The sequence below is a fragment of the Urocitellus parryii genome, chromosome 1 (assembly GCF_045843805.1).
Source record: "Urocitellus parryii isolate mUroPar1 chromosome 1, mUroPar1.hap1, whole genome shotgun sequence".
Classification (NCBI taxonomy): Eukaryota; Metazoa; Chordata; class Mammalia; order Rodentia; family Sciuridae; genus Urocitellus; species Urocitellus parryii.
The window spans coordinates 93,987,929-94,012,801 of NC_135531.1; the positions used below are offsets into that span (position 1 = coordinate 93,987,929).

The following is a 24,873-nucleotide window of genomic DNA, read 5'->3' on the forward strand; positions in this document are numbered from 1 at the left end:
GTATGTACTGAAATTCTTTTCTGTCACATATACCAAGGACCCCACTTATCCTGAGCTTGACTCAGGAACTTGTTCTGCCCTCTCTGGGAACACTTTGGAAACCCTCTTCCAGTGACCTATATTCTCTGGTAATAATGCATGTGCGTCAGGTGGCAGGATGAAGAATGGCTGGTCCCGTGAAGCCAGCCAGAAAAAAAAAAAAATCTTGTAAAAACTGTCTCTGAACTGGGTGCATGGCATGCACCTGTTAATCCCAGGGACTCGGGAGTCTGAGGCAGGAGGATCACAACCTCAAGGCCAGCCTCAGCAATTTATGGAGACCCTGTGTTAAAATAAAAAATAAAAAAGGATTGGGAATGTGGCTCAGTGCCCCTTAGTTGAATCCCCAGTCCTGGAACAAACAAACAAACAAACAACTGACTAGAGAGCACTCTGCTGGACACTTTTTGTGACTTTGACACATTAAATAAAACACTTTTGCAATTGAAGTTACATTCAAATAAATACAAAGAGATATAAAATTCATATTTGTAAAAACCAGGGCTGGGGCTATTGCTCAGAGGCAGAGCGCTTGCCTAGCATGCGTGAGGCACTGCGTTTGATCCTCAGCACCACATAAAAATAAACAAATAAAATAAAGGCATTCTGTCCATCTACAATTGAGAGAGAGAGAGAGAGAGAGAGAGAGAGAGAGAGAGAGAGAGAGAACCCAAAAGAAAGGAATGTTGTTTTTTTTTTTTTTTTGCTGGATGCCATGGCACATGCCTGTAATCCCAGCAACTCCAGACAGAGGGAAGAGGATTGCAAATTCAAAGCCAGACTCAGCAATTTAGCGATTCCCTAAGCAACTTGGTGAGACCCTGTCTCAAAATAAAAAACAAAAAGGGCTGGAGATTGTAGCTCAGCAGTAGTGCCTCTGGGTTAAATCCCCAGTACCAAAAAATGTAATAAATAAATAAATAGTAAAAGGGCTGGGAAGTAGCTGAGTGATAGAGCCCTTACCTCAAGTGTGTGTTCAATTCCCAGTATTATTTGCATAATAATAACAACAACAATAATAATAAATAAAAAGTGAAAATGGATTTTCTTTTTGCAGTACTGGGAATTAAACACAGGGGTGCTCCAACACTAAACTATGTACCCAGCTCTTTTTTTTTTTTTTTTTTTTTTTTGAGGCAGGGTCTAGCTAAATAGCTGAGGCTGGCTTTGAAGTTGGGATCTTTCCGCCTCAGCCACTTGAGTAGCTGGGATGATAGGCATGCACCACCGCACACCAAATTAACTAAAAGTAAAAATCGATTTTTTTTTCTCCTGGGGATTGAACCCAGGGGTATGTAACCACTGAATCACATCCCCAGACCTTTTCTTTTTTTTTTTTTTTTAATATTTATTTATTTTTTTTTTAGTTATCGGCAGACACAACATCTTTGTTGGTATGTGGTGCTGAGGATCGAACCCGGGCTGTACGCATGCCAGGCGAGCGCACTAGCGCTTGAGCCACATCCCCAGCCCCCAGACCTTTTCTTTATTTTATATTTTGAGGCAGGGTCTCACTAAGTTGCTTATGGTCTTGCTAAATCCTGAGGCTGGCCTTGAACTTGTGATCCTCCTGACTCAGCCTCCTGAGTGCTGGGATTACAGGCGTGAAGTAAAAATAGATTTTTAAAATAAACTTTAATTCTTAACATTTTATAAATAAATGTCAGAAAACTAATAAGAAAGGAACAGAGCCGGAGGTTGGGCCATAGATAGAGATTTATTATATATACAATATGTTACATAGGGAGTGTATGTTAATCTACATTTTCCTTTGAGTTTGAAGTATAATATACAAAAAGAAGATCAAAGGACAGTAACTTCAGGAAATAGGTGGCGGTGGGGAGTGCATATCCTGGTGCGGGAGAGGGGGAGCCTGGCAGAGGCTGAGATCTGGTGGAGGAGGGGTGGGCGGGCTGACCCAGCTCCTGAAGTTGGCAGGCAGCCAGAAAGGAGGGGCCAAGGAGGAAGATCAACTATCCGAGTTAACGACTGGCCCAGGGTAGCTCAAATGTTCCCGGAAGTGCAAGCGCGGGAAAGAGTAGTAAAATTGTGTGCTGAGGGTGTGTGCCCCATGAGCCCTGAAGACGTGGCAGCTCCGGGTAGGGGCTGAGCCGGGGCAGCCAGCTCGCCTTTGCCTACCTGGCCTCGAATCCCACGGGAGCCCTGCACCAGTCCCGGACAATGAACCAGGTAGACTCTTGCTCATCCCTTCCTGCCAGGCTGGCCTGACTCCCTGCAGGGGCCCCAAGCCTTTCCCAGTCCTGGGCTTCCCCCCCAACCCCCTACATCCGGTGCTGCTTTCCTGTCCTCTGCCCTGGAAGCCCTATGGCTGGTCCCTGAAAGCTCAAGGAGGGGCGGTGAGTATTGGGCTTTCCATATTATGCAAAGGGAGATGGGATAGAAAGGACAGTGTGACAGAGGACAATTGGGGCAAGCCATTCCTGAGCCCCAGTTGCCTACCCAGGAGGAGGGCAGGGCTGAGGGCTAGAAGGGTGCCCTTCCCCCTAGGGTCTGTAGCATGGTCCTGCTGGGAAGGGGAAGGCTTGTGATGACCTCACTCTGGGGATTACAGTTTTGAGTTTTGTTTCCTTCACTACCATCCATCAGGGTGGAGATAGATAGGTGGGGATTATGTCCCCATGCTTTTGGTAGAACCCAGAGATCCTGACAGGGGGGCGGGGGTACTGGCACTGAATCTCCTCAGTTTGTCCTTGGCAGAGCCAGGAATACACCGTGGATACTGCCCCCTCAAGTCTCCAGAACTTGACTCTGACGCCTGGGAGCAGGGGGCACATAGTATAGAATGAGGCCTCCCCGCCTCACCCCAAGCTTCTGGAGTTCTTTATGCTCTCTGTTTCCTCCCTCAGAGGAACACCTTTTTGCCTTCCAGTGAGTGGGAGTAGGGGAGCCTAAGAGGCCAGACAATGATTCCCTTTCTCCAGGACTTTAAGAAGCAGCTGTTCACTGCCCACTGCCCAGGACGTGGGACAGCAGCCCATAGCATGCTCAGATTCTTGACCCAGGACACAGGACCTATTTAGGAATCTTGCTAAGACCTGGGGAAAGCAGGCAGGCAGTGGGAAGGGACTTGGGACCAAACTATTGGCCAGATTATAATGATGCCCTTCTCTTCGCCCTTTTCTGAGCAACTTTAACTTGCTGTCTTTCCATTTCTTTGTCTCTGTCTTCATCTTTATTTCAGTCTCCATCTTTATCTCCTTTTCTTTTCCTTTTCCCATGTGTATCTTTCTCTCTGTATCCCCCTCTGTCTTTTGTCTTTGTCTTTTATTTTCTGTTTATGTGTGTGATTATCTCTGTTTCTCTGTCTCGTGTGTGTGTGTGTGTGTGTGTGTGTGTGTGTGTGTGTGTTTTCCTCTCTGAGTTTCTCTCTGTTTCCTTTGGGTGTCAATCTCTTTCTATTTTTGTCTTTTTCTTTGGAGGGGGTCACTAGGGATTGAACCCAGGGGCGCTTTACTTCTGAGCTATATCCCCAGCTCTTTAAAAAAAATTTATTTTTTAGTTATAGATGAACACAGTCATTTATTTTTATGTGGTGCTGAGGATCAAACCCAGTGCCTCATACATTCGAGGCAAGCCCTCTTTCTCTGAGCCACGATCCCAGCCCTCTCCAGCCCTTTTTGTTTTTTAATTTCCTGCTAAATTGCTGAGGCAGGTCTTGAACTTGCAATCCTCCCAACTCAGCCTCCTGAGTCGCCAGGATTACAGGCATGCACCATCACTCCTGGCTCCATTTTGACCTTTTTCTGTGTGTACATGCCCACTTCAGCCTCTCTTTTCTCCTCCCTTCCCAGACTGATGACTCCTCCTCCAGCTGTGAATGGTTCATTGGGGCAGGAGCCCCAGAGGCAGCTTCCAGAGGTGCTGGGTGGAGCCTGGGAACCAATTCAAGGAGACGGGCTGCCACCACTCACCATCATTGTTGCCGCCTTTGTCCTGCTTGCGGTCTGTATTGTGGTGGCAGTCCACTTTGGGCCAAGGCTGCACCAAGGCCATGCTACTCTCTCCACAGAGCCACCAGCCCCAAAGCCAGAGTATGGCATCTACCTCATCCACTGGAGGCTGCTGGGCCCCCAGGACAGTCATAAAGAAGACCAGCAGGGACCTCCAATCCCTGGATCTGATCCTACTCCAGAAGGGCCCAGGCCCAGTATTGATGAAGTAACATATCTGTAAGAGGGAGATTTGGGAAGTTAATCTGATCTGGCTCAGCACAAGAAACTGGACTGAGAATTAGAGCAAAAGCAAATTGGAGCCTAAGCATCAGAGCTGTAGATGGGTATACTGGACTGAGCAGGAGCTGCCCTCTCCAAATGTTTCTGAAAAGAGCTCTTGATGGACAGGAAAAATGAAAGCTTGAGAGCAGGGCCCTGCGCAGAGGCCTGCTGCTGTGGGTGTCCCCAGGGTCTAAGGTTTATGAAGACTTACCTCCCTTCACAGAGCTCCTGACCCTTAAGCTCTGAGTCCCTGCCCACACCATCACCCTTAATCTCCTTCCCTTTTGAGGTAAAGTGAATCCACTGTGAAAGATTCCACCACCCACCTCAATTCTAATCAGGAATGTCAGATGCTCCATAGAGTGCCCAGATCCTATTAAAGTCCAGTCAGGGACAGCCACAGCAAAGAACCCTTGATCTGCCTTTTCTGAGACTCTGAGGACTCAAGGAAGGAAAGGTTGCCTTTCACCCATGATGGAGCAAATCTTGGTGCAGGGCCTAGGTTTTGTTGACAATGTCTAAAGCCTTTGGAAGTCCCAAGCACCATTTATAGTTCAAAGATTGCCTTTGAATGGACCCCACTGACTCTGTCTTGCCTTCTTAGGATGTGATGGGGGAATTTGGGGATTCTCATCATCTCCCACTTTCTAACCACATGGACCTGTAGAAATAAGCCTAGAATTTACACAAAACATTTCCTACCCAGGCACAATAGCACAATCTTAGCTACTTGGGAGGCTGAGGCAGGAAGATTGCAAGTTTGAGGTCAGACAGCACAATTTAGAGAGTCCATCTCAGAATAAAAAATAAAAAAGGGCTAGGAGTATAGCTCAGTGGTAGAGCAACTGGGTTCAATTCCCAGTACTAAAACAAAACAAAACAAACAAACAAACAAGAAACACCCAGACAGATGCAAATACCAAGTGGTAGAGTCAGGACATTATATCTATTTACCTATTTTATAGTACTGGGTAGGGATGGAACCCAGGACCTCATACATGCTAGGCAAGCACTGTATACTGAGCCACATCCTTGACCTGGAGTCAGGGTTTGGACTTGGGGCCATTAAGCTCTACAAACTGGCCACCATGCTGGGCGCTGATGGGTGGAACAAGGTCAAGTCCGAGGCCCTTGATTCTGGACTGGTTTCTGGTGTAAGAGTAACTGACATGATGGAAGAATCTCAGGTCTTGGAAGAAATATGGCTGGAACAGCTGAGCAAGGGGATAGTTTCCCCCTTGATTCCCTTGACTTTGTTGTCCATAGGAGTAGCTGGTTTTCTCTGTGCGGAACATTTCTTCAAAGTGATGCTGCACTCAGAAATGCTTATTGAGCATTTGTGATAAAAATAAAAAGGTGGAGGGGCAGGGGTTGTAGCTAAGTGGTAGAGCACTTGCCTAGCATGTGTGAGGCAAAGGGTTTGATCCTTAGCACCATATAAAAACAAATAAATAAAATAAAGGTATGGTGTTCATCTACAAATGAAAAAAAAAATTTAAAAACAAAGGTGGAGCTGGGTGCCGTGGCATGTCTGTAATCTCAGCGGCTCAGAAGGCTGAGGCAGGAGAGTCACAAATTCAAGGCCAGCCTCAGCAATTTAGCAAGGCCCTAAGCAAATTAAAGAGATGCTATCTCAAAATTTAAAAAAATATAATAATAAAAATGGCTGGAATTGTGGTCCAGGGGTAATGCACCCCTGGGTCCAATCCCCAGTACCAAAAAAACAAATGACAAAAAACCTATGAATCAAAAAACAAAGTTGGAAAAGCAACAAAGTTAGGAGGGAGGGAGCAAGTCATCCCAGATGGAACTAGTAGAAACAGGCTGCCTTCCCCCCAGTGAGGGGCAACTGTGCCACCACAGTGGCTCTGTTCTGAGGATGATGCCATAACATATGGCATGATGACTAGCTGTGTTGTCCAAGACATCCCAGGGGATGTCCCATCTTCTCACACAAACTCTTCCTCTTTGATCCTATCGCAGGCTCTCTCATCTGGGGACATTTATTCAGTGGGCCCTGCTCCTTTTCCCAGGATGCCACTCATGGCATCTGTGTGCTGGTTCAGCCTATCCTCTGGCCCCTGCTCCCCAAGCCACTCACTGGAGATACTGAAAGGGCATTGAAAAGGCAGGGAGGTTAGGGGGATACTGCCTGACTCTTTGCCAACTGGTAGGCTCTGCCCAGACTGAAGTGGCACCCACCCCTCACTGCCCTGTACAGGATGAGAGGTGCGTCGAAGCATGCTTGGACTTAGGTCTGAACATCAGAGCAGATAAACACATTTTTTTTTAATCTGGCAAAGTCTAACAGCAAAATGATGACATACTCAAAGTAGGTAATCTGAGCTCAAAAAAGGACTAGAGAAATGACTATTGAGAGTCAGGTGTGGTGGCGCAGGCCTGTAATCCCAGAGGCTTGGGGGGCTGAGACAGGAGAATTGCAAGTTCAAAACCAGGCTCAGCAATTGGGAGGCACTAAGCAACTCAGTGGGACCCTGTCTCAAAATAAAATATGAAATAGGGCTGGGAATGTGGCTCAGTGGTCCAGTGCCCCCGGGTTCAATTCCTGGTACATGCCCCCCACCTCAACACACACACACCACCACCACTTCAAATAAAAAAGGACATTGAGAAAGGGCAGGACATAAGGAAACCACAAGTGAGGGTGAGGCCTCTACTGGAGAGCCAATGCCACTGCCAGGGGTAAGGAGAGGAGGCAGTTCCCAAAACCTGAAGATGGACAGGTTTGCCAGGAGGGTCACTTGTCAAGAGAGCCCACTCAACTTCTGAACTGCCAGGAGGGTGCGGGGATAAACACCCCAACCTCTTCCTCCCTCCATTCTCCTGCTGAAGCTCCCCATTGACCAAACATGACCAGAAATCCAAGGACAAGGGAGTCTGTTGTGCCACCCAGACAAATCTGTCCCTGGGCACTAGAGGGTCTAATGGAAAACAACTGGCATACCCCTTAAGTTTACCTGGTACTTAGAGCTTAGACAAAACTTCTACATATGCACAGTCCTCACAACAACCCTGTGAGGTAGGGCAATAATTATAATCCCATTTTGTAGAAGAGATTACGGCTCAAAAAGGTAAAATGGCTTGCCCATGGATACAGGACTCATCTGAAGATGTCAAGTCCAGAAACTTTCTCTGTAAAGTCCTCTTTGGGAGGCATGGCTCTGCTGAACATCCAGCAGTTGAAGCAAGCTCCAGTTCTGATTCTCGAAGCCTCAGGCAAGAAGACCCTGGGCCTCAGAAGACATCAGTGCGGAGTGGGAGAGGCTGTTCCATATCACTGATGAGGAGCTTGGGCTCTTGGGACAGGGTGGAGGAACTGGGCACCACTGAGGTCCCCATGCTGCTCAAAGTAACCTCCTCTTTTTCCTCCTGCCGCATGTGCCGGAGAACTTCCTGTGACAGCAAGAAGCTGCTCCCCTCTGCAGATTCTGGAGTGGGGTCATGGGACAGGAGTTAGGATCCTAAACCCACTGGAACATACTTAGAGAAGATCCCCCATTCCTCCCTACCCCCTCTTCCCACCCACCCACAGCCTCTGGGGAAAGAGGCTCAATGGAATCCTAGTTAGAAGTGGTTTTAGAGGTCATGGAATTCCATTCTCTTGGTCTTAGAGATGATGCTACAAAAGGTCACACAGTCAAGGTAGAGCTGAGGCTGCAGCCCTCTTCTCTTGTGCTCCTTATTCTCTAACCAAGGACTTTTCTGCTTCCTATGGCATTCCTAGATAAAACAAGGGACTCCCAGAACCCACCTCTCAGGCTCCACCCAGTGTCTATAGCCAAAAACCTCAGAAAGCAATCTAGTGTCCCAGGTTGGTAGGGGATCCTTTCCCACAGAAGAAAGGGGTAGGGTTTGACCTCCCTGACCACCTGAGATGGTTCAGGAAACAGTGCTGCCTTCTGACTCTCTAGAGACCCACAGACCCTGACTCCTCCTGCCCCCCCCCCAGTCTATCACCTCCTCACCCTGGTAGACAATGAGGCGACAGTTGTTCTGACACTCAGGGACTTCTGCCAGGATGTCCTCAAGTGTTCGACAGAAGAGTTTGGCCTGTTCAAGTCGATCCTCCCGGCTAAAGCCAGCTCTGCCATCCTGTGACATGGCAAACAAGGTCTGCAAGGGGGTGGCATACTCCAGGACACAGGTACCTGCCTGGAGGAGGTGAAAGAAAGAACAGATTGAGTTTCTATCTAGGCATACAGACTCTGGACTGCAGTGCTTTGGGCTGAAGCCCCGTTCCCTCAGTCTGCAGAGACTGAGTTCTGGGAGGTGGCCACTGATGCTGTCTGTGCTCTCTGATCTGCCTTCACCTGACACCTCCCTCCTGAAATCAGGACTAGGGTGGGCAAATCTTATCCTTCACAGATCCTTCTAAGATCCCAGGGTAAGACCTACAGCAGCTGCTCCAGCTGGAAGTGGAGTCTGGGTGCGGGGCTCTGGGCTCCAACTATGGTCTGGGTTTCTCCATACCTACAGGAAACTCTTCAGATGGTCTCACAGCCTGCATTTAGGGCAGCTTGGTGATCAAGAGCATACTATACTCAAGCTGAAATCATCCACTTTTTCACTGTCTCTGAGCCTCAGTTTCTTTTTTTTTGTAAGGTAGGCATCGTAACAGTCCCTATCCCCAGAGACATGGTGAGTTTCAATGGAATGGTAATATGATCCACTCAGAATGGCACCTGGCATGCTGTAAATGCTTAAGAAATGTTATTTACTATTACCATTCAGAACTGAATCTTGCTAGCCCTGGGACCAACCAAGGCTCAGAGAAACATCTTGAATTTTTATCAGCGCTTGGTCAGAGCCCAGGGTCCTTGGGATCTTCCAGGGACCCCCTACCTCCTTGTGAGCTCACCGGCTTCCCATTCTCCAGAAGCTCATAGATGCTGTTGGAGTAAACCCGACCCTTGATGCCAGCACGGTCAGCACTCTGCTGGGGCAGCGTATGCAGGAAGCGAATGTTGGGGTCAGCTACACTCAGGTCATCAGGCACCCCACACTCCAGCGGGAAGAGGATATACAGCCGTTGGCTCCCTGCACCTCGTAGCATGTTGTTGTGGAACTGGTTATAAGTTTGGATCCGAGCCCGGAGTCCTGGGTAGGGAAGTCAAGAAGTCATCTCTGTAAACCCTGCATCCCATGAAATCCGGGACTAATACCAAGGCCATTGTCCCCCCTTAGTCTATGGGTACAAGAGAATTGAGGGTCTAGTCCACTCTCATTGTGTATTTGCTTTGGGACTAGAGGTTGAACCTAGAGGCTCTTTGCCACTGTGTGACATCCTCAGCCCTATGTTTTGTTTTCGGTACTGGGGATTGAACTCAGGGGTACTTAATCACTAAGCCACATCCCCAGCCCTTTTTTGTATTTTATATAGAGACAGGGCCTCACTGAGTTGCTTAGGACCTCACTAAATTGCTGAGACTGGCTTTGAACTCACGATTCTCCTGCCTCAGCCTCCTAAACTGCTGGGATTAAAGGTGTGCACCACCATGCTCGGTCCCAGCCCCCGCACTCCCTTTTTTTGGTACCAGGGATTGAACTCAGGGCACTTGACCAATGAGCCTCATCCCCAGTCCTATTTTATATTTTTATTTAGAGACAGGGTCTCACTCGGTTGCTTAGTGCTTCACTTTTTGCTGAGGCTGGCTTTGAACTTGATATCCTCCTGCTTCAGCCTCCCAAGTCACTGGGATTACAGGCATGTGCCACCATGCCAGGCCCAGCCCTTTTTATTTTCTTATTTTGAGATAGGATCTCACTAAATTGCTGAGGCTGGCCTCAAACTTGTAATCCTCCTACCTCAGCCTCCTGAGTTGCTGGAATTATAGCCATTCCACCATGTCCAGTTCAAGTCCAATCTCATAGTATAGGAGGCCAGCGAACGGTAGAGAAGAGTACCTAGTGGTCTTCTTCCTAAACCCACCATCCTGTTTCTCCTTCTCCTTTTCACAGACTTCAGTACCAGTTCTTCCCCTTCCCATCACAGCTTTCAGAAGTGGCCAGAGCTCTGGGAGGTGAAATTGCTAACATTATCTGGCAGAGAGCCAGGCCTCTAACTCCAGAACCATCTCCTAGGAGAAGCCCTAGGGCGAAAGGCAGGCAGCCATAAGATGTGGAAGAGCTGCAGGCTTGGCCTGCACGTCAAAGGAATGAGACTTATGGCTCCACAGTGAATGGGTCAAGGGTTCAGCTCTGGACAGAGCTGGGGTCAAGTCCTATCTCCTCCTCTCACTAAGCCCACTAAGCTGTATAACACTGGACAAGTCACTAATCTCTCAGAATCACACTTTTCCTATCTCTAAAATAGGGATAAACCTGGTGCAGTGACTCACACCTCTAAGCCCAGCTACTTGGGAGGCTGAAGCAGGAGGATCACAAGTTAGAAGCCAGTCTCAGCAATTTAAAAAGACCCTGTCTCAAAATAAAAAATATAAAGGGCTGGGGATGGATGTGGTTTGGTGATTAAGCATCCCTGGGTTCAATCCCCAATACAAAAAAAAAAAAAAAGAGAGAGAGAAAGAAAGAGAAAGAAAAAAAAAACCAGGGATGATAACTATCTCTTCCTCATAGATATGAGTTAAAAAAGGAAAAGCACAAGGCATAGGGTAAATATTTATCAAAAAAAACATTCACAGATGACCTTAGGCAAGTCACTGAATGGCTTCTGGCTCCACATTCCTCACTGCCAAACAGGCATAGTAACAACATTGTTCAGGCTGACAAGGATGTTTTGGGAATCCAATGATTTGATAGACACAAAAATGCTTTGAAAAATATAGTGCATTCTAGGAACACCAGAGGCTATGTGTCTTATGGTGTCTAGGAATGAATGCACAGAAAGCAGCCTACCTGGCAGGATCAGCCGCAGGTATCCAACGTAATATGACCATGCCAGTCCTTGGGCGACGTTGAAGTTCCTTTTTTCGCAGACTGCAGAGACTTCAGCTGGGGCCAGGCCCTGTAGGCAGCAAGATGGGACCAGAGCTCTCCTCTTCCAAGAAGCTTTCCAACCTGCTGATGACTTGCTCACTTCTCTGCCACCACTGAACCTACCATCCCAGGACATTACAGACTCCACTCCCAGAACTCCACTCCCAGCTCTAAGCTTAGGCAGATCACACAAGACCATGCCCCAATTCAACCAGACCTTCTATCTCCCTCTGCACCATACCTGGAGACCCAGGAGGATGCTCAGGGCCTGTGAGAGGCCCAGGAAGGCCAGCATCGAGCTGAGGGGCTGGCCAGTGGGGTTTGGAAGGGAGCAGTAGAAATAGCAGGACAGTAGCAGCACAGCTCCACGGCGGATGGGACAATCCACACAGGCCCTCACAGCCTTCCAGTAGCTACCCTGGTACCTGCAGAGGACATCCCAGACCCAGACCCAAGCCCAGTTCAGCCAGAGACGTTCAAGGAGGGGATTGGAAGTCAAGGGAGTGACACTGGTGGGGAACCCAATTGCCACAAGGATTATAGGAAGTCACCTGGAATGGATGTGGCATAGCTCCTCAGCCAGACAGCAGATCCCTTTTAACAGCAGTCCCAACTGCAGAGAGGCTAAGTAGAATACCAGGTACTGAAGAGTATGGTCTGGAGAATTTCCAAGTCCCCAAAGGGCCACCAGGCAGGCCCCCAGCAGGATCAAGGCCATCTGCTGGGCCCGGTGACCCCTGGGATGTGGGATGGATGGATGCAGTCTGGAGCATGGCATCTGTAGGCACCAAGAAATCCATGACATGCTCTGTCACTCTCCTGCCCTTCTGAGACTAAGGCCCTGGCTGGCACCTCCTCTAGTGTCCCCATTCCTGGCGCCCAGTCATTCTCACAGATTTGTCTTAAAGATATCTCTAGAGGATAGCTCAGGCACACAGCACTCCACAGCTACTGTCTAGGATAGATTTGTGGTGAACAGACCAAGGCCTGCACACAAACACTCCACCCAGCCCCAGTGAGACCACAGGTGTGGAAAAGAGACCAGGCAGAAGCTGGGTGCAGTGGTGCATGCTTGTAATCCCAGGGGTTCAGGAGGCTGAGACACAAGGATTGTAAGTTTGAGGGCAGCTTCAGCAAACTAGCAAGGTCCTGTCTAAAAGAGTGAGAGAGAGTGAGAGAGAGAGAGAGAGAGAGAGAGAGAAGAAAAAAGAAAAGGAAGGAAGCAGGGAGTAACTATCCCCAGATCCAGACTCAAAAGTGACATGAGCTGCTCAACCCACCAGAGGACCTTTGGGGACCTGGGCTTTCTTGTCCCAAGAACGCAAGCCAGGGAAGACCTTAGTCAGTAAAGTAGAACACCAGAGCTCAGGTAGTGAGGGTGACCTTTGGATCTCATATCTGGGACCCAGGACCCCAGCCTTGGGGCTCTGGCTGGGCCACTCCTTGTCCTACCTTCTGCCTCCTACACACAGGTCCTTTCTGGTAGATGACAGACGTTGAAGGGCAGCACAGCGACTACCAGCAGCCAATGAAACCTGTCTGGGTACAGCCTAAAAAACAAATGTTCAAAATAACTGAAGCTTTCTCAGCAACGCCCAAAGTTGGGCACCTTGCCAGACTTTAGCTTTAGGAGGGGGTGTAGGGTATTTCCTGCCCTCCGGCAGGGAGGAAGAACCCTGTGCCCAAAGATCTGATGAGCCAGTTCTGAGTCTTAGAGTGGGGGTAAGGTTTGAGAAAACTCCTTTGATAGTCTTGATATCCCAAAACTGAGTGGGTTCAAAAAATCACTCACTTGTGGGGGCCGGTGGTGCACAAAACTGTAAAGCCAACGACTTAAGAGGCTAAGGCAGAAGAATCACAAGCTCAAGACCAGCCTCAACAATGTAGTAAGACCCTGTCTCAAAGTAAAAAATAAAAAGAACTAGGAGTGTAACTCCTGGTCTCAGTCCCCAGTATAGAAAGAAAGTTTTGGTGGCTGGGGTTGTGGGCTCAATGGTAGAGCACTCACCTAACATGTGTGAGGCCCTGGGTTCGATCCTCAGCACCACATAAAAATAAATAAGTAAATAAATAAATAAAGGTATCGTGTCCAACTACAACTGAAAAATAAATATTTAAAAAGAAAGATTTTTTTTGAGGGGGGGGTACAGGGGATTGAACTCAGGGGCACTCAACCACTGAGCCACATCTCCAGCCCTATTTTGCATTTTATTTATAGACAGAATCTCTCTGACTTGCTTAGCGCCTTGCTTTTGCTGAGGCTGGCTCTGAACTTGCGATCCTCCTGCCTCAGCCTCCCGAGCCTCTAGGATTACAGGTGTATGCCACCAAAGTCTGGCCAGAAAGAAAGGAAGAAAGAAAAAAAAGAAGGAAAGAAAGAAAGACACGCACCTGTAGCCACAACCCTGTACACCAGGTTCCTCTCAAGTCCCCAGGATCCAAAACACCTAGCAGGACTCCACACAAGGGCCAAAGGCAACACATGCATTGCTGGTTAATTGTTTAAAGCAGATTTCCAGTTGTAGATCCTTTTTTTTCTGAAGACTGGGACGTCAGGAAGGGGCGGGGAAATGAGTACAGTTACTTCCTTCTTAGCAAAGGGCTTGGTGAGAGAGGCCTGTAGACAGAAAAAAGTGATTTTTTGGCTCTGCACAGAAGTGGCCACGCCTGTGAATTCTCAGAAAGTGCTCAGAAAAGCCACACGTGGATAGTAACAGTGCTGAAGCGTTTGCCCCATTGCAGCCAAGTGCTATGTGTATCATGTCCCTTAGTCCTCCCTGCTACCTTGTCAGGTAGCTATTATTCTATCCCTGGGTCACAGATGAGTGATCTAAAGCCCTGGGAGGTGAAATAACTTGCCTGAGTGAGGGAGCAAGGACTTGAGTCTGGTGATTTGCTCCAAAGCTCAGCTTGCTCTGTGCCTTGATTTCAAGAGCGGTAGGTTGGTGGGGATGGAAAATACCAGAATCAAGTTTCATTCATGCTTCTCTTGGTGTAGGGAGAGACCCTGGCTGCTGCCAGGCAAGCTGCTAGATTTGAGGACGGGGGCAGGCCTGGGGAGTTGGGTTAATGTAATAACCACAGAGCAGCAATAGTCATTCCTGTCCAGGTCAGAGGCCTTACCTAGACCTTCCCCATATCAAAAGCAGACCCAGGCAGGGCTTGGTGGCACACTCCTGTAATCCCAGAGGCTTGGGAGGCTGAGGCAGGAGGATCATGAGTTCAAAGCCAGCTTCAGGAACTTAGTGAGGTCTTAAGCAACTTAGCAAGACCCTGTCTCTAAATAAAATATTAAAATAAGAGCCAGGGATGTGGCTCAGTGAGCATCCCTGGGTTCAATCCCCTGTACCAAGAAAAAAAAAAAAAAAAAAAAGAAGAAGAAGCAACAGACATAGGAAAAGTCTTACCTTTGCTTTCCCAAGGAGCAATTTAGCTTCCTAGAAACTCCCTGGTTTCTGAAAATTACTTCAGAAGAATATAGGGAATTCCCTTTGCTTCTTCTTCTGTATAATTGGCTACATAAAAGTCTGGAAGGATAGATGACAAATGATTACTCTAAGCAGTAGGAATCTGGGTGATTTTTATTTTATTTTCCCCCTTTTGCTCATTATATTGAACCTATGTTGTTTAATGTTTAAAGTGTGCACTAAAAAGAGAAAACCTCAATATTGTGTCTACCTTGGGAATGCCTTCCCCTTCCTCTGTCCTCTCTCCCCTCTGCTCCTGTCCCCTGTTTCTCTGAATCATTTCCCTGTTTGGACTTTTTCTTTTTTTTTTTTTTTTTTTTTTTTTTTTAATATTTATTTTTTTTTTAGTTCTCGGCGGACACAACATCTTTGTTGGTATGTGGTGCTGAGGATCGAACCTGGGCCGCACGCATGCCAGGCGAGCGCGCTACCGCTGAGCCACATCCCCAGCCCCCTGGACTTTTTCTAATGGAGGCCTTGAAGACACATAAGGCACTGGGACCAGAAAGGGCAAGTTGTAGCCTGAATGTCAGGAATAGAGATGATGGAGACCAAGTAATCAGGGAGGCCAGCCAGAGCCTGATGGGTGGGCCAGTTTATGAGCTAGCCTGACTGGAGAAAAAGTCCTGTAGAGAAGGCAAGAGAGAGAAGGTCTCTGAGGGGACCGAAGCCCCACTCTCTGGGTCTTTAAATGTCAGGTGGGGAGTTTCTTCTGCACAGATTTTATCCATGCATGCCATGCACACATGTCCTGTCTTTCTCCTTTGTGCTAGGACTGTGCTAGGCATGGGATAGGAATGCTGGTGAATGTATCACAGACCAGGCCTTGTGATCATGGTGCTTTCAGTTGGGGAAATGGATATAACATTAGTATCCAAATAAGTAATTAATACAGATGGGATGAAGGCTGTGAAGGATCCATTGAGCTTGCAACTGAGAGGGGGAAATTGGAAAATAAAAGTCCAGCTTTCCTTGAAAGTGTGCCATTTAAGCTTGGGCTTAAATTGGGCTCCTGGGAATTGAACCCAGAGGTGTTCTACCACTGAGCTATATCCCCAGTTCTTTATTTTTTATTTTGAGACAAGGTCTCATTAACTTGCCAAGGTTGATCTCGAACTTGTGAGCCTCCTGCCTCAGCCTGCTGAATCTCTAGGATTACAAGCATGTGCTACCACACCCAGCTCCTGGAAGGTTCTTGATTTGTGCCACAGAAAGAAATTTCAGGATGTGTCAAAAGAGGCACAAGAGATTTATTTAGGAAAGCAAGCAATGGAGCAGGATATGCATTCAAAGAAAGGAAGGAGGAGAATAGGCACTCAAGAGTGAGATGGATTTTGGGGGGTATTGGATTTTTGTATGTGTGTGGCATTGGGGATTGAGCCCAGAAATGATCTACCACTGAGCTACACCCCAAGTCTTTTAAAATTGTTTTATATTTTGAGAAAAGATCTTGCCAGATTGCCTAAGCTGGCCTCAAACTTGTGATCCTCCTGCATCTGCCTCCCAAATAGCTGGGATTAGGTTGCTGTGATTTATATGGTTTATTCTCTCTGAAATTCATGTTGGAGTTTAATACCCATTGTGAGGTATTAAGAGGTTAGTAATTTAATCCAATTATAGTGCTTAGAGATGAATCCTCTAGGAAATCCTTAGAATTAGATAAAGTGATCAGGGTGGAATTCCTATGATTGAATCCTGGTGGCTTTATAAGAAGGAGAAAAACTGGTGGAGATACATACAGGCTCCTTCTTTCTTGATATGTAATGCCCTGCACTACCTTGGGACTCTGTGAGCAAGAAAGCCATCAATAAATGAGGCCCTGCAAACTTGGGCCAGAGTCATGAGTAAAATAAACCTATTTTCTTTATAACTTACTCAGCTTATGGTATTGTATTACTTGTAACAGAAACATACTAAGATATAGGTACTAGAGGTTAGGACTTTAGCATAATTTTGGGGGGACACAATTCAATCCCTAACAAGGCCAGTGATATAAGGAGGGGTCTGAAGAATGAGTGGGATGCTTGTCAGCTGTGGCGAGGGCCTCAGAGCCTGGGAAGCATCGTGACAGCTGATTGCATGGGATTGTTCTCAGCACTCAGACCAGCTCTATAACAGGCAAGTTGCCTGAAGCTCTTCCAGATTGACCATCTGATCATCCAGGAAGAAGCTGAGGGCCATGGAGAGAAGTTAGGTCCAAGTTGCAGGCTGCCTGGCTTCCAGGCTGCTATTTTCAGGCCAAAGTCCCAGTAGTTACTTCTTCCCTCCAGATACCCCGGAAGTGCTGGTCTGGGCAGTCTCTTATTTCTATTTCCAGCCCATTTACAGTTCCTCGTCTTCTCTGGTACCAGTCATCAGTGTTCCTGGAAAATTAATAAGCTCCACACACTCATTTAGGACAACTGGGCCCTGGACAGGGTGTGAAGAGAGGCCTTTGGTCACGTAGAGCCCCTTTTTTGCCCACAACCTCAAATTCCTTAATCTTGCTAGAACAGGACATTGGGGGATTTAAGTACCAGTTGTCTACAGTAGACTTGTGATCCAGTCTGGCTTCGGCATCTCCTAGCTATGTGATATTGGCCTGGTTATTTAACCTTTTTGAGTCTCAGTTTTCTCATACTTAAATGGAGATAGTGGGCATTTTCTCTCTCTCTCTCTCTCTCTCTCTCTCTCTCTCTCTCTCTCTCTCTCTTTTGGACAGTATTGGGGATTAAATCCTAGGGCAATTACCACCAAGCTTCATGCTTCACCCTTTTTTATTTTATTTTATTTTAGTATTAGGGATTGAACCCAGGCACTTAAACATTGAGCCACATCCCCAGCCTCTTTTTTTTTTTTTTGTATTTTATTTAGAGACAGTGTCTCACTGAGCTGCTTAGGACCTCACTAAATTGCTGAGGCTGGCTTTGAACTCATGATCCTCCTGCCTTTGCCTCCTGAGCTGCTGGGATTATAGGCATGTACCACTCTGCCTCCTGCTATGTTATTTATTTATCTATTTATTTTGTTTATTTATTTGGTACCAGGGATTGAACCCAGAGGCACTTACCCACTGAGTCACATCCCCAGTTTTTTGTTTGTTTGTTTTTGAGACAGGGTCTCACTAAATTGCTAAAGCTGGTCTTGAATTTGTAATCTTCCTGCTGTAGCCTCCCAGGTTGCTGGGATTACATGTCCTTCTCTATATTCAAACTTTTTAAGGAGCTTGTTAAAGTCTGAAAACCTTCTTCCAAACCTTTCTCTGTAAATTTTCCCAGGGTTCTTTTTCTTCTCCTGCAATTTCCCTTTCTCTTTCCTTTTTTCAGCTATGCCTTTCTGTACAAGTTCCAACTCCTATTAGTCTGTTTCTCAGAACCACTCTTAGGAGATCCTCAATGTCATCCTCATCCACAGGTTAAAAATGTTTACGATCTTAATAACAAACTTGTTGACTTTTGCAACTTCCTCATCCTTGGTAAATCCTTTGAAGACACGGATGAAGTTCTTGAGTATCTTCTCCCAGATATCATTCATATATTCCTTGGTGACACATGAACACCAAGCCCAGGCAAAAAAAAAAAAAAAAAAAAAATTCTCCAAATGCTGGGGATTGAACCCAGGGTTTTGCATATGCTAAACATGCTTTACCACCGAGCTATCTCTCAGCCCCAGAGCAAAGTTCTTGATGCAGTCATAGACATTACACTTTTCCCAGAATTACATCAGTGTGTTCCTATGTGTAGCAATACACTGGTGAGGCCCTCTTCAGGTAGTAGGCCTTAGAAGCTACTCTAAATTCTTTGGTTGAATTGAAGAGGTGGAAGGAGAAACAGCACTTCACTATTGAGATTAAGATCACCAATAAAGGAGTTTGGGGGTAGAGCACTTGCCTAGCATGTGTGAGGCTCTGGGTTCAATCCTCAGTACCACATGTAAATAAGCAAAATAAAGGTATTATGTCCTTCTACAACTAAAAATATTTTAAAAAGAGACAGAGAGAGAGAGAGAGAGAGAGAGAGAGAGAGAGAGAGAGAGATCACCAATAAAGGAAGGGTGTGCAAGAGCATTACCAACATTAAGCAAAATATTAAAAGTTTCTTATTCTCTAAATAGCACCTCTCCATTTCTCTGTCATAGCAGTTAAGAAGGATACCTTGGAAGAGGAGTTGGGTCATATGTGACTTCTTATTGCTCCTGTAGTAGACTGGCACTGTGTTTTATTGCTGTACCTGAAGACCTTGGGGTTTCACCATGCCAGATCATGAAGGGTTTCAATTTGTATTATTTGTAATAATAATCTTCCAAGCAAGATTATTATTCTATCCCTAAAAGCTTTGAAAGCAGCTGGGAATGGTGTCTCAAGTCTGTAGTCCCAGGTATCCAGGAGGCTGAGACAGGAGGATTAGTGAGGCCCTGTCTCAAAATAAAACATAAAAAAAGATCTGAGGATGTGACTCAGTGGTTAAGGAACCCTGGGTTCAATCCCCAGTACCGAGAGAGAAAGAGAGAGAGAGAGAGAGAGAGAGAGAGAGAGAGAGAGAGAGAGAGAGAGAGAAAGAGGGAGGGGGGGAGGGAGAGGGAGAGGGGAAGAGAATAAAGGGGGGAAAAAAAGGCTAGGAGTGTGGCTCAGTTTAACCTCGGGGTTGTATGCCCAATACCACACAAAAAAATAAAAAAATAAAAGCCTTGAAACTTGACATTGACTTGACCTCCTTATACATGAAAGTCCATTCAGGCATCTATTTCCAGAATAACAAGTTTTCATCCATATGGAAGAGTTGCTTTGGCAAGTAATTTTCCTCTGCAATCAGCTTATCTAGAGTTTCCCAAAATTCTTCAGCTGCCTTCACATCAGCATTTGCAGACTCACCACTTACTCTCACATCATATAATGAATAATGATTTTTGAGTTATTCAAACGACCTAAAGCTAGAAGAAAATTCAGTATCGGAGGCAAGACCAGCCTTTTCTTTCAATATCACAAGGACTTTGCTTTGGGCTGAGGGTGTAGTTCAGTGGTAGAGTACTTGCCTCACATGTGTGAGGTTCTGGGTTCAATCCCTAGTGACACATTTTTTTTTCCTTTGGCAGTGATTATCATAGTAATGAAAGGCATTAGTGTCTAGTCTCCAATCTTCTGTGTCTAGTCTCCAATCCAGGACATTATAAGTTTATTCATACCTCCCTTCCCAAAGTTTTGTTAGTCTCACTGTGTTCAATGAAGCAGAATCTTTAACAGGTTCATCATTTTATTTTTGTTCTTCAAGATCATAGCTATGTGGAAGGAAATACACCTGTCTGATTAGCAATGACCATCACTATTTTCTACTTTTGTAGTCTTTATTTATTTTTGAGACAGGGTCTTACTAAATTGCTTAGGCTGACCTTGAACTTGTGATCCTCCAGTCACAGCCTCCCAAGTTGCTGGATTATAGGCATGCGCCACCACACCCAGCCTTTTGTAGTCTTTAATTATTTCTAATTCAATTTCCAGGTTAATCACTCAAAATGGTCTTTGCCTGACTTTGGTAGTGAATTTAAAAAAAAATTTAGATGTTAATGGATCTTTATTTTATTCATTTATTTATAAGCGGTCCTGAGAATGAAACCCAGTGCCTCATCCATGCTAGGCAAGCGCTCTTCTACTAAGCCACAACTCCAGCCCCTGGTAGTGAATTTTTTACACATTGAAGCCATGATGAACAAAACATGAGATTAAATTTAAAAAATGGGAGAAAAACTGGGTGTGTTGGTGTACAACTGTAATTCCAGCAACTCAGGAGGCTGAGGCAGAAGGATCGTGAGTTCAAAGCCAGCCTCAGCAACTTAGTGAGCCCCTGTCTCAAAATCAAATATGAAAGAGGGTTGGGGATGTTGCTCAGTGGTTAAACACCCCTGGGTTCAATTCCTGGTACAATAAACAAACAAACAAAAATAAATAAATAAATACTGGGAGAAAATTATACAATCAAGAGAAGGCATAAATGAGATGTAAGAGGCTGATATTGTTATAACTTAGCACATGTTTTATAGTAAATATTTTAAGAAGTAGGATTATACTCTAAAATTATGATTAAAAATGCTGGACATAGTGATGCATGTCCCAAGTATTTGAGAGCCTAAGGCAAGAGGATCTGGAGTTTGAGGCCAGCTGGACAACTTAGTGAGATTCCATCTCAAAAAAAAAAAAAGAAAGAAAGAAAATGAAAAAGAAAAAAAAGATGCCATAAAATCTTGGATACTCCTCCCTTCAAAAGGTGGAGCCTAATTCCTCTCCCAGATGTAAATAGATCATAAAAGGCATTGCAGCTTCATCTTTGTTCTCTGTTGGGTTACCTGCTCTGGGGACAGTCAGTTGCCATGTCATGAAGCCACTCAAGCAACCATATAAAGAGGTCACTACCAATAATCAGCAATATCTTGCCAGGTGTATGAATCAGTCACCTTGGCAGGAAAACCCCAACCACAGTTAGACTTTCAGATTGCAGCCCTGGCTGACATCCTGGTTGCAATCTTGTAACAAACCCTGAGCCAGAACAATTCAAGCCTGTCTTAAATTGTTGAATCTGAGCCAGGTGTGGTTATCCTGGCCTCTAATCACAACAACTAGAACCCACGATTGCCAGCCTGAGCAAGTTAGTGAAGTTGTAAGCAATTTAGCAAGATCCTGTCTCAAAAAAAAAAAAAAAAAAAAGCACCTTGGGTTCAATCTCCAGGACCATAAATAAATAGATAAATAAAATTGTTGAATCTGAGAAACTGTGAGGTAATGAATACTTATTGTTTAAAGCTGCTAAATTTTAGAATAATTTGTTACACCGCAATAAATAAATTATACATAGTAATTAGAGATTTTAATTTTGTTTATTGCATTTTAAATATTTTGTTAAAACGAATATATATGGAAATGGGAACAGTGGCATAAACCTGTAATCCCAGCTACTTGGGAGGCTGAGGTAGGAGGACTGTATGTTTAAAGTCAGAGTGGGTAACTTAGTGAGCCTTTGTCTCAAAATTAAAATAAAAAGGACTAGGGTGTTATTTAGTGGTAGAGTACCTGCCTAACATAAGTAAGTAAGGTCCTGGATTTGATTCCCAGCACTGCAAAAAAAAAAAAAAAAAAAAAAAAAAAAAAAAAAAAAAAGCCTGAAAGAAAAGGAAAAGACTAAGAGAAAAATGGAAATAAAACTTAGCCTGAGGCTCATTAGCCCAGTTGTGTGATCCCTATATGAGGATACTTATGTACTTTGAACAAAAAATCCTTGTGGCCCTTTCCTAGCACAGGCAAGGTCCTGGGCTCAACCCCAATGCCTAAAAGAATTGTTTTTGTTTTTGTTTGTTTTTTGGTAGCAGGGATTGACCCCGAGGACAGTTAACCACTAAGCCATATCCCCAGCCCTTTTTATTTTTTATTTTGAAACAGGGTCTCACTAGTTTGTTTACTGAAGGGAAAGCGAGGAACAAGAGATGGGTAAGTGAGAAATGAAAGATGGAGACCAGGCAGAGATATTATTGTTTATTTGTCAGAGCTGACAAATAAAGGCACATATCTCTATATCAGAGAAAGGCAAAACAGGCTTAGGTTCTGGAACTTTTGGGGGGCAGGCTCAGGAATCAGAGCAGATTGGGTCCTAATTCTGGTGGTTAAAAGGTTGGGTTGGTATGAGGGAGTGGTGAGCCTTTCTCAGAAACGCCCTTGGGCGGGAAAGCGAAACTTTTTCCTTAAAATGGTGTCTGTCACTTAAGATGGCCATCCAGATGCTAAGCAAGGACCTTATATTCTCCCCCCTCTTTTGTTTTTATTGGGCCCCTTAGGGAACAGGGACATAGGTCAATCTTCTGTAACTGCTTCCTGCTGGGAAGGGGCAGTGTTTGAATCCCTCCTTAGAGGTTTAGGATGTAATTGGAATGCGACCTCCAGAGGCCCAATTTTGGGGAGGGATTGGTATTCCTGTAACAAAAGTAGGTCATTAGTAGTTGTCTCCCATCTGGAGTCTCAGGGTCCAGATTAGTAATAAAGCCTTGGTCAGGCAGTCTAAAATTGCTGAAGGGTTTCATTCTTATCTTGGATGATTTCCTGGAGCTTTTCATAACTGATAGCCTTATGGGTTGCCTTTCTAAGTCCTGCCATGAGGCAAGTAGTGAATTGGTTCCTACTAGTTACTCCTCCAGGCGAATTATAATCCCAATTGGGGTCTTGATCAGGGACCACTTCAGTGCCAATTGGATGGGCAGGGGAGGTCTGATGTACCTCATCAGCATATTTTCTAGCTTGCTCCCAAACTCACCTGCACTCCACAGGCAGGGGGGTGTTAGACAAGATCATATGGACTTTGTGGAAGATCAAATCATATGATTGAGTGAGATATTGAAACTCTGATATATGTGGTGGGACTTGAAGTATAGAACTTAAGTCACTTTTCCATCTGGGAAAGATCTGATAAAGAGAAAAGCACATGAACCCCAATTACACCATCTACCCCAGTCACCTCGAGTAGAGGACACAGAGATGCGTCCATGAGTGTGTGGCAGGAGGAGAGAAGGGTGGAGGGTCTGAGAGGACAGTTGCTATGGTGGTTTCATCAGAGAATGTGGTATAGAGGAGGCTCATCTTCTGGGTGGAAGCAAGAGGAGTCTTGGATAGGATCTTCTATCCCTTTGGAAGCAGGTGTAGGAGAGATGAAAGCTAAGAGGACTTGTGCAGGAGAGCAAGACTTGCAGAGAGAGGGCTTAGAACATAGAGAAGAGAAGGCCTGAATGTATGATAACTCATTCCATTTTCCCAAATGCTCACAGTAGTTGAAAAGATCCCTGATGATATTGGGATCTAGAGTGCCATTAAGCAGCCATTTAGAGTCATTATCCAAAGGATAATGAGGCCAGATTGCACAAGTAAATAAGTTTTTCAGGGTTTAGGTCCCGGGTGTGAGAGAGAGACACTAAGTTAGCCAGGAGGCAGCCTAGGGGACTATGGGAGGGAATGGATGAGATGAGCTATGGAAGGTAAGGTTAGAGGTGGGGCATCCCCCAGTCTCTAGTATCACCTTCTCAAGAGGACAGTTACACTCAGGGGGTCATCACCACTGCTGGGTACACATCGGTGCAGGAGCCTATAGAGGCACTTGGGCGACCAGCCAGGACTAGTAGTAGGTGCAGAAGCCTGTAGAAGGGGCAGAAGCCTGTAGAGATTAGCCCAAGGCTAAGAAGTATCACCAGGAAAAACTCCCCATCACCCTCTGTGGCTTTTTCTCAAAATCCAGGACCCAAATAAAAGACCACCTGTAGAGTTGGCCGACAGTAGGGATCAGCCGTAGCTGTAAAAGCTGTGGCTGGGGGTGTCCCAACCACACAGTAACCCTGGGAATGCTGGACATTCAATGGTCATTTCCTGGGACCTGTAGGTTGTTCAGGCCGCCTGGAGACAGGGGTCTTAGCTGGAATGTCTAGTGGTGGGTGCAGAGAGGGCATTCGTCAGAATGGAGGGCTGGGTCCCATGATAGAATTTGGATTGGGGCCCAGGGGTGCTCAGTGACCCTCGAAGATGGGATTGGGTTTTAGCACCAAAGTGAAGGGAAAGTGAGGAATGAGAGATGGGTAAGCAAGAAATGAAAGACAGTGACCAGGCAGAGACAGATACAAGAGTTTATTTGTCAGAGTGAAAAATAAAGGCACATCTCTCTAAAGCGGAGAGAGGCAAAACAGGCTTGGGTTCTCGAACTTTTATGGGGGAGGCTCAGGTATAAGAGCGGGGTTCTAATATGGGTGGCTAGGGATGGGTTGGTATGAGAGACTATGAGAGAGTGTTGAGCCTTTCTCACAGATACCCTTGGGAGAGAAAGCGAAACTTTTTCCTTAAAATGGCAGTCATTTAAGATGGCCATCCAGATGCTAAGCAAGGACCTTATATTTACAGCCTCACTGAGTTGCTGAACCTGAGATCCTTCCTGCCTCAGTCTGCCTTCCACTAGGATTGTAAGTGTGGGCCACCACACCTGGCCCCCTAAAAGAATTTTTACAGGCTTTAGAATGTCACAAGTGCACTGCAAGTCATCATCATCCAAAGGTTGATTGTTTTCTGGATCATGTTGGTGGGAATGTAGTCTCTACATCAAGGGAAGCGACCTTGTGGTCCCAACATGACCTACAGCACACAACTGCTAAGCACTGAACACTAGTGTCCAGAATGTCTCAAGGGC

The 24,873-nt window shown here is 45.8% G+C and overlaps 2 protein-coding genes across 2 annotated transcripts; one reads left to right on the forward strand and one right to left on the reverse strand.

The window, feature by feature from the left end:
- Nucleotides 1-3,855: 3,855 nt before the first annotated feature.
- Nucleotides 3,856-4,233, forward strand: Smim33 (small integral membrane protein 33). Its single transcript, XM_026401259.2, has one exon. It carries the CDS (start codon nt 3,856-3,858, stop codon nt 4,231-4,233), a length of 378 nt encoding a protein of 125 aa, XP_026257044.2.
- A 2,408-nt stretch (nt 4,234-6,641) lies between these two features.
- Sting1 (stimulator of interferon response cGAMP interactor 1) lies at nt 6,642-12,712 on the reverse strand. Its single transcript, XM_077796467.1, has 7 exons — nt 12,684-12,712; nt 11,783-12,009; nt 11,473-11,656; nt 11,151-11,259; nt 9,154-9,392; nt 8,261-8,447; nt 6,642-7,723 (listed from the first exon to the last, which is right to left on the reverse strand). The coding sequence occupies exons 2-7, from the start codon at nt 12,007-12,009 to the stop codon at nt 7,530-7,532; spliced, it is 1,140 nt and encodes a 379-aa protein (XP_077652593.1). The 5' UTR covers nt 12,684-12,712; the 3' UTR covers nt 6,642-7,529.
- Between the last annotated feature and the right edge of the window lie 12,161 nt (nt 12,713-24,873).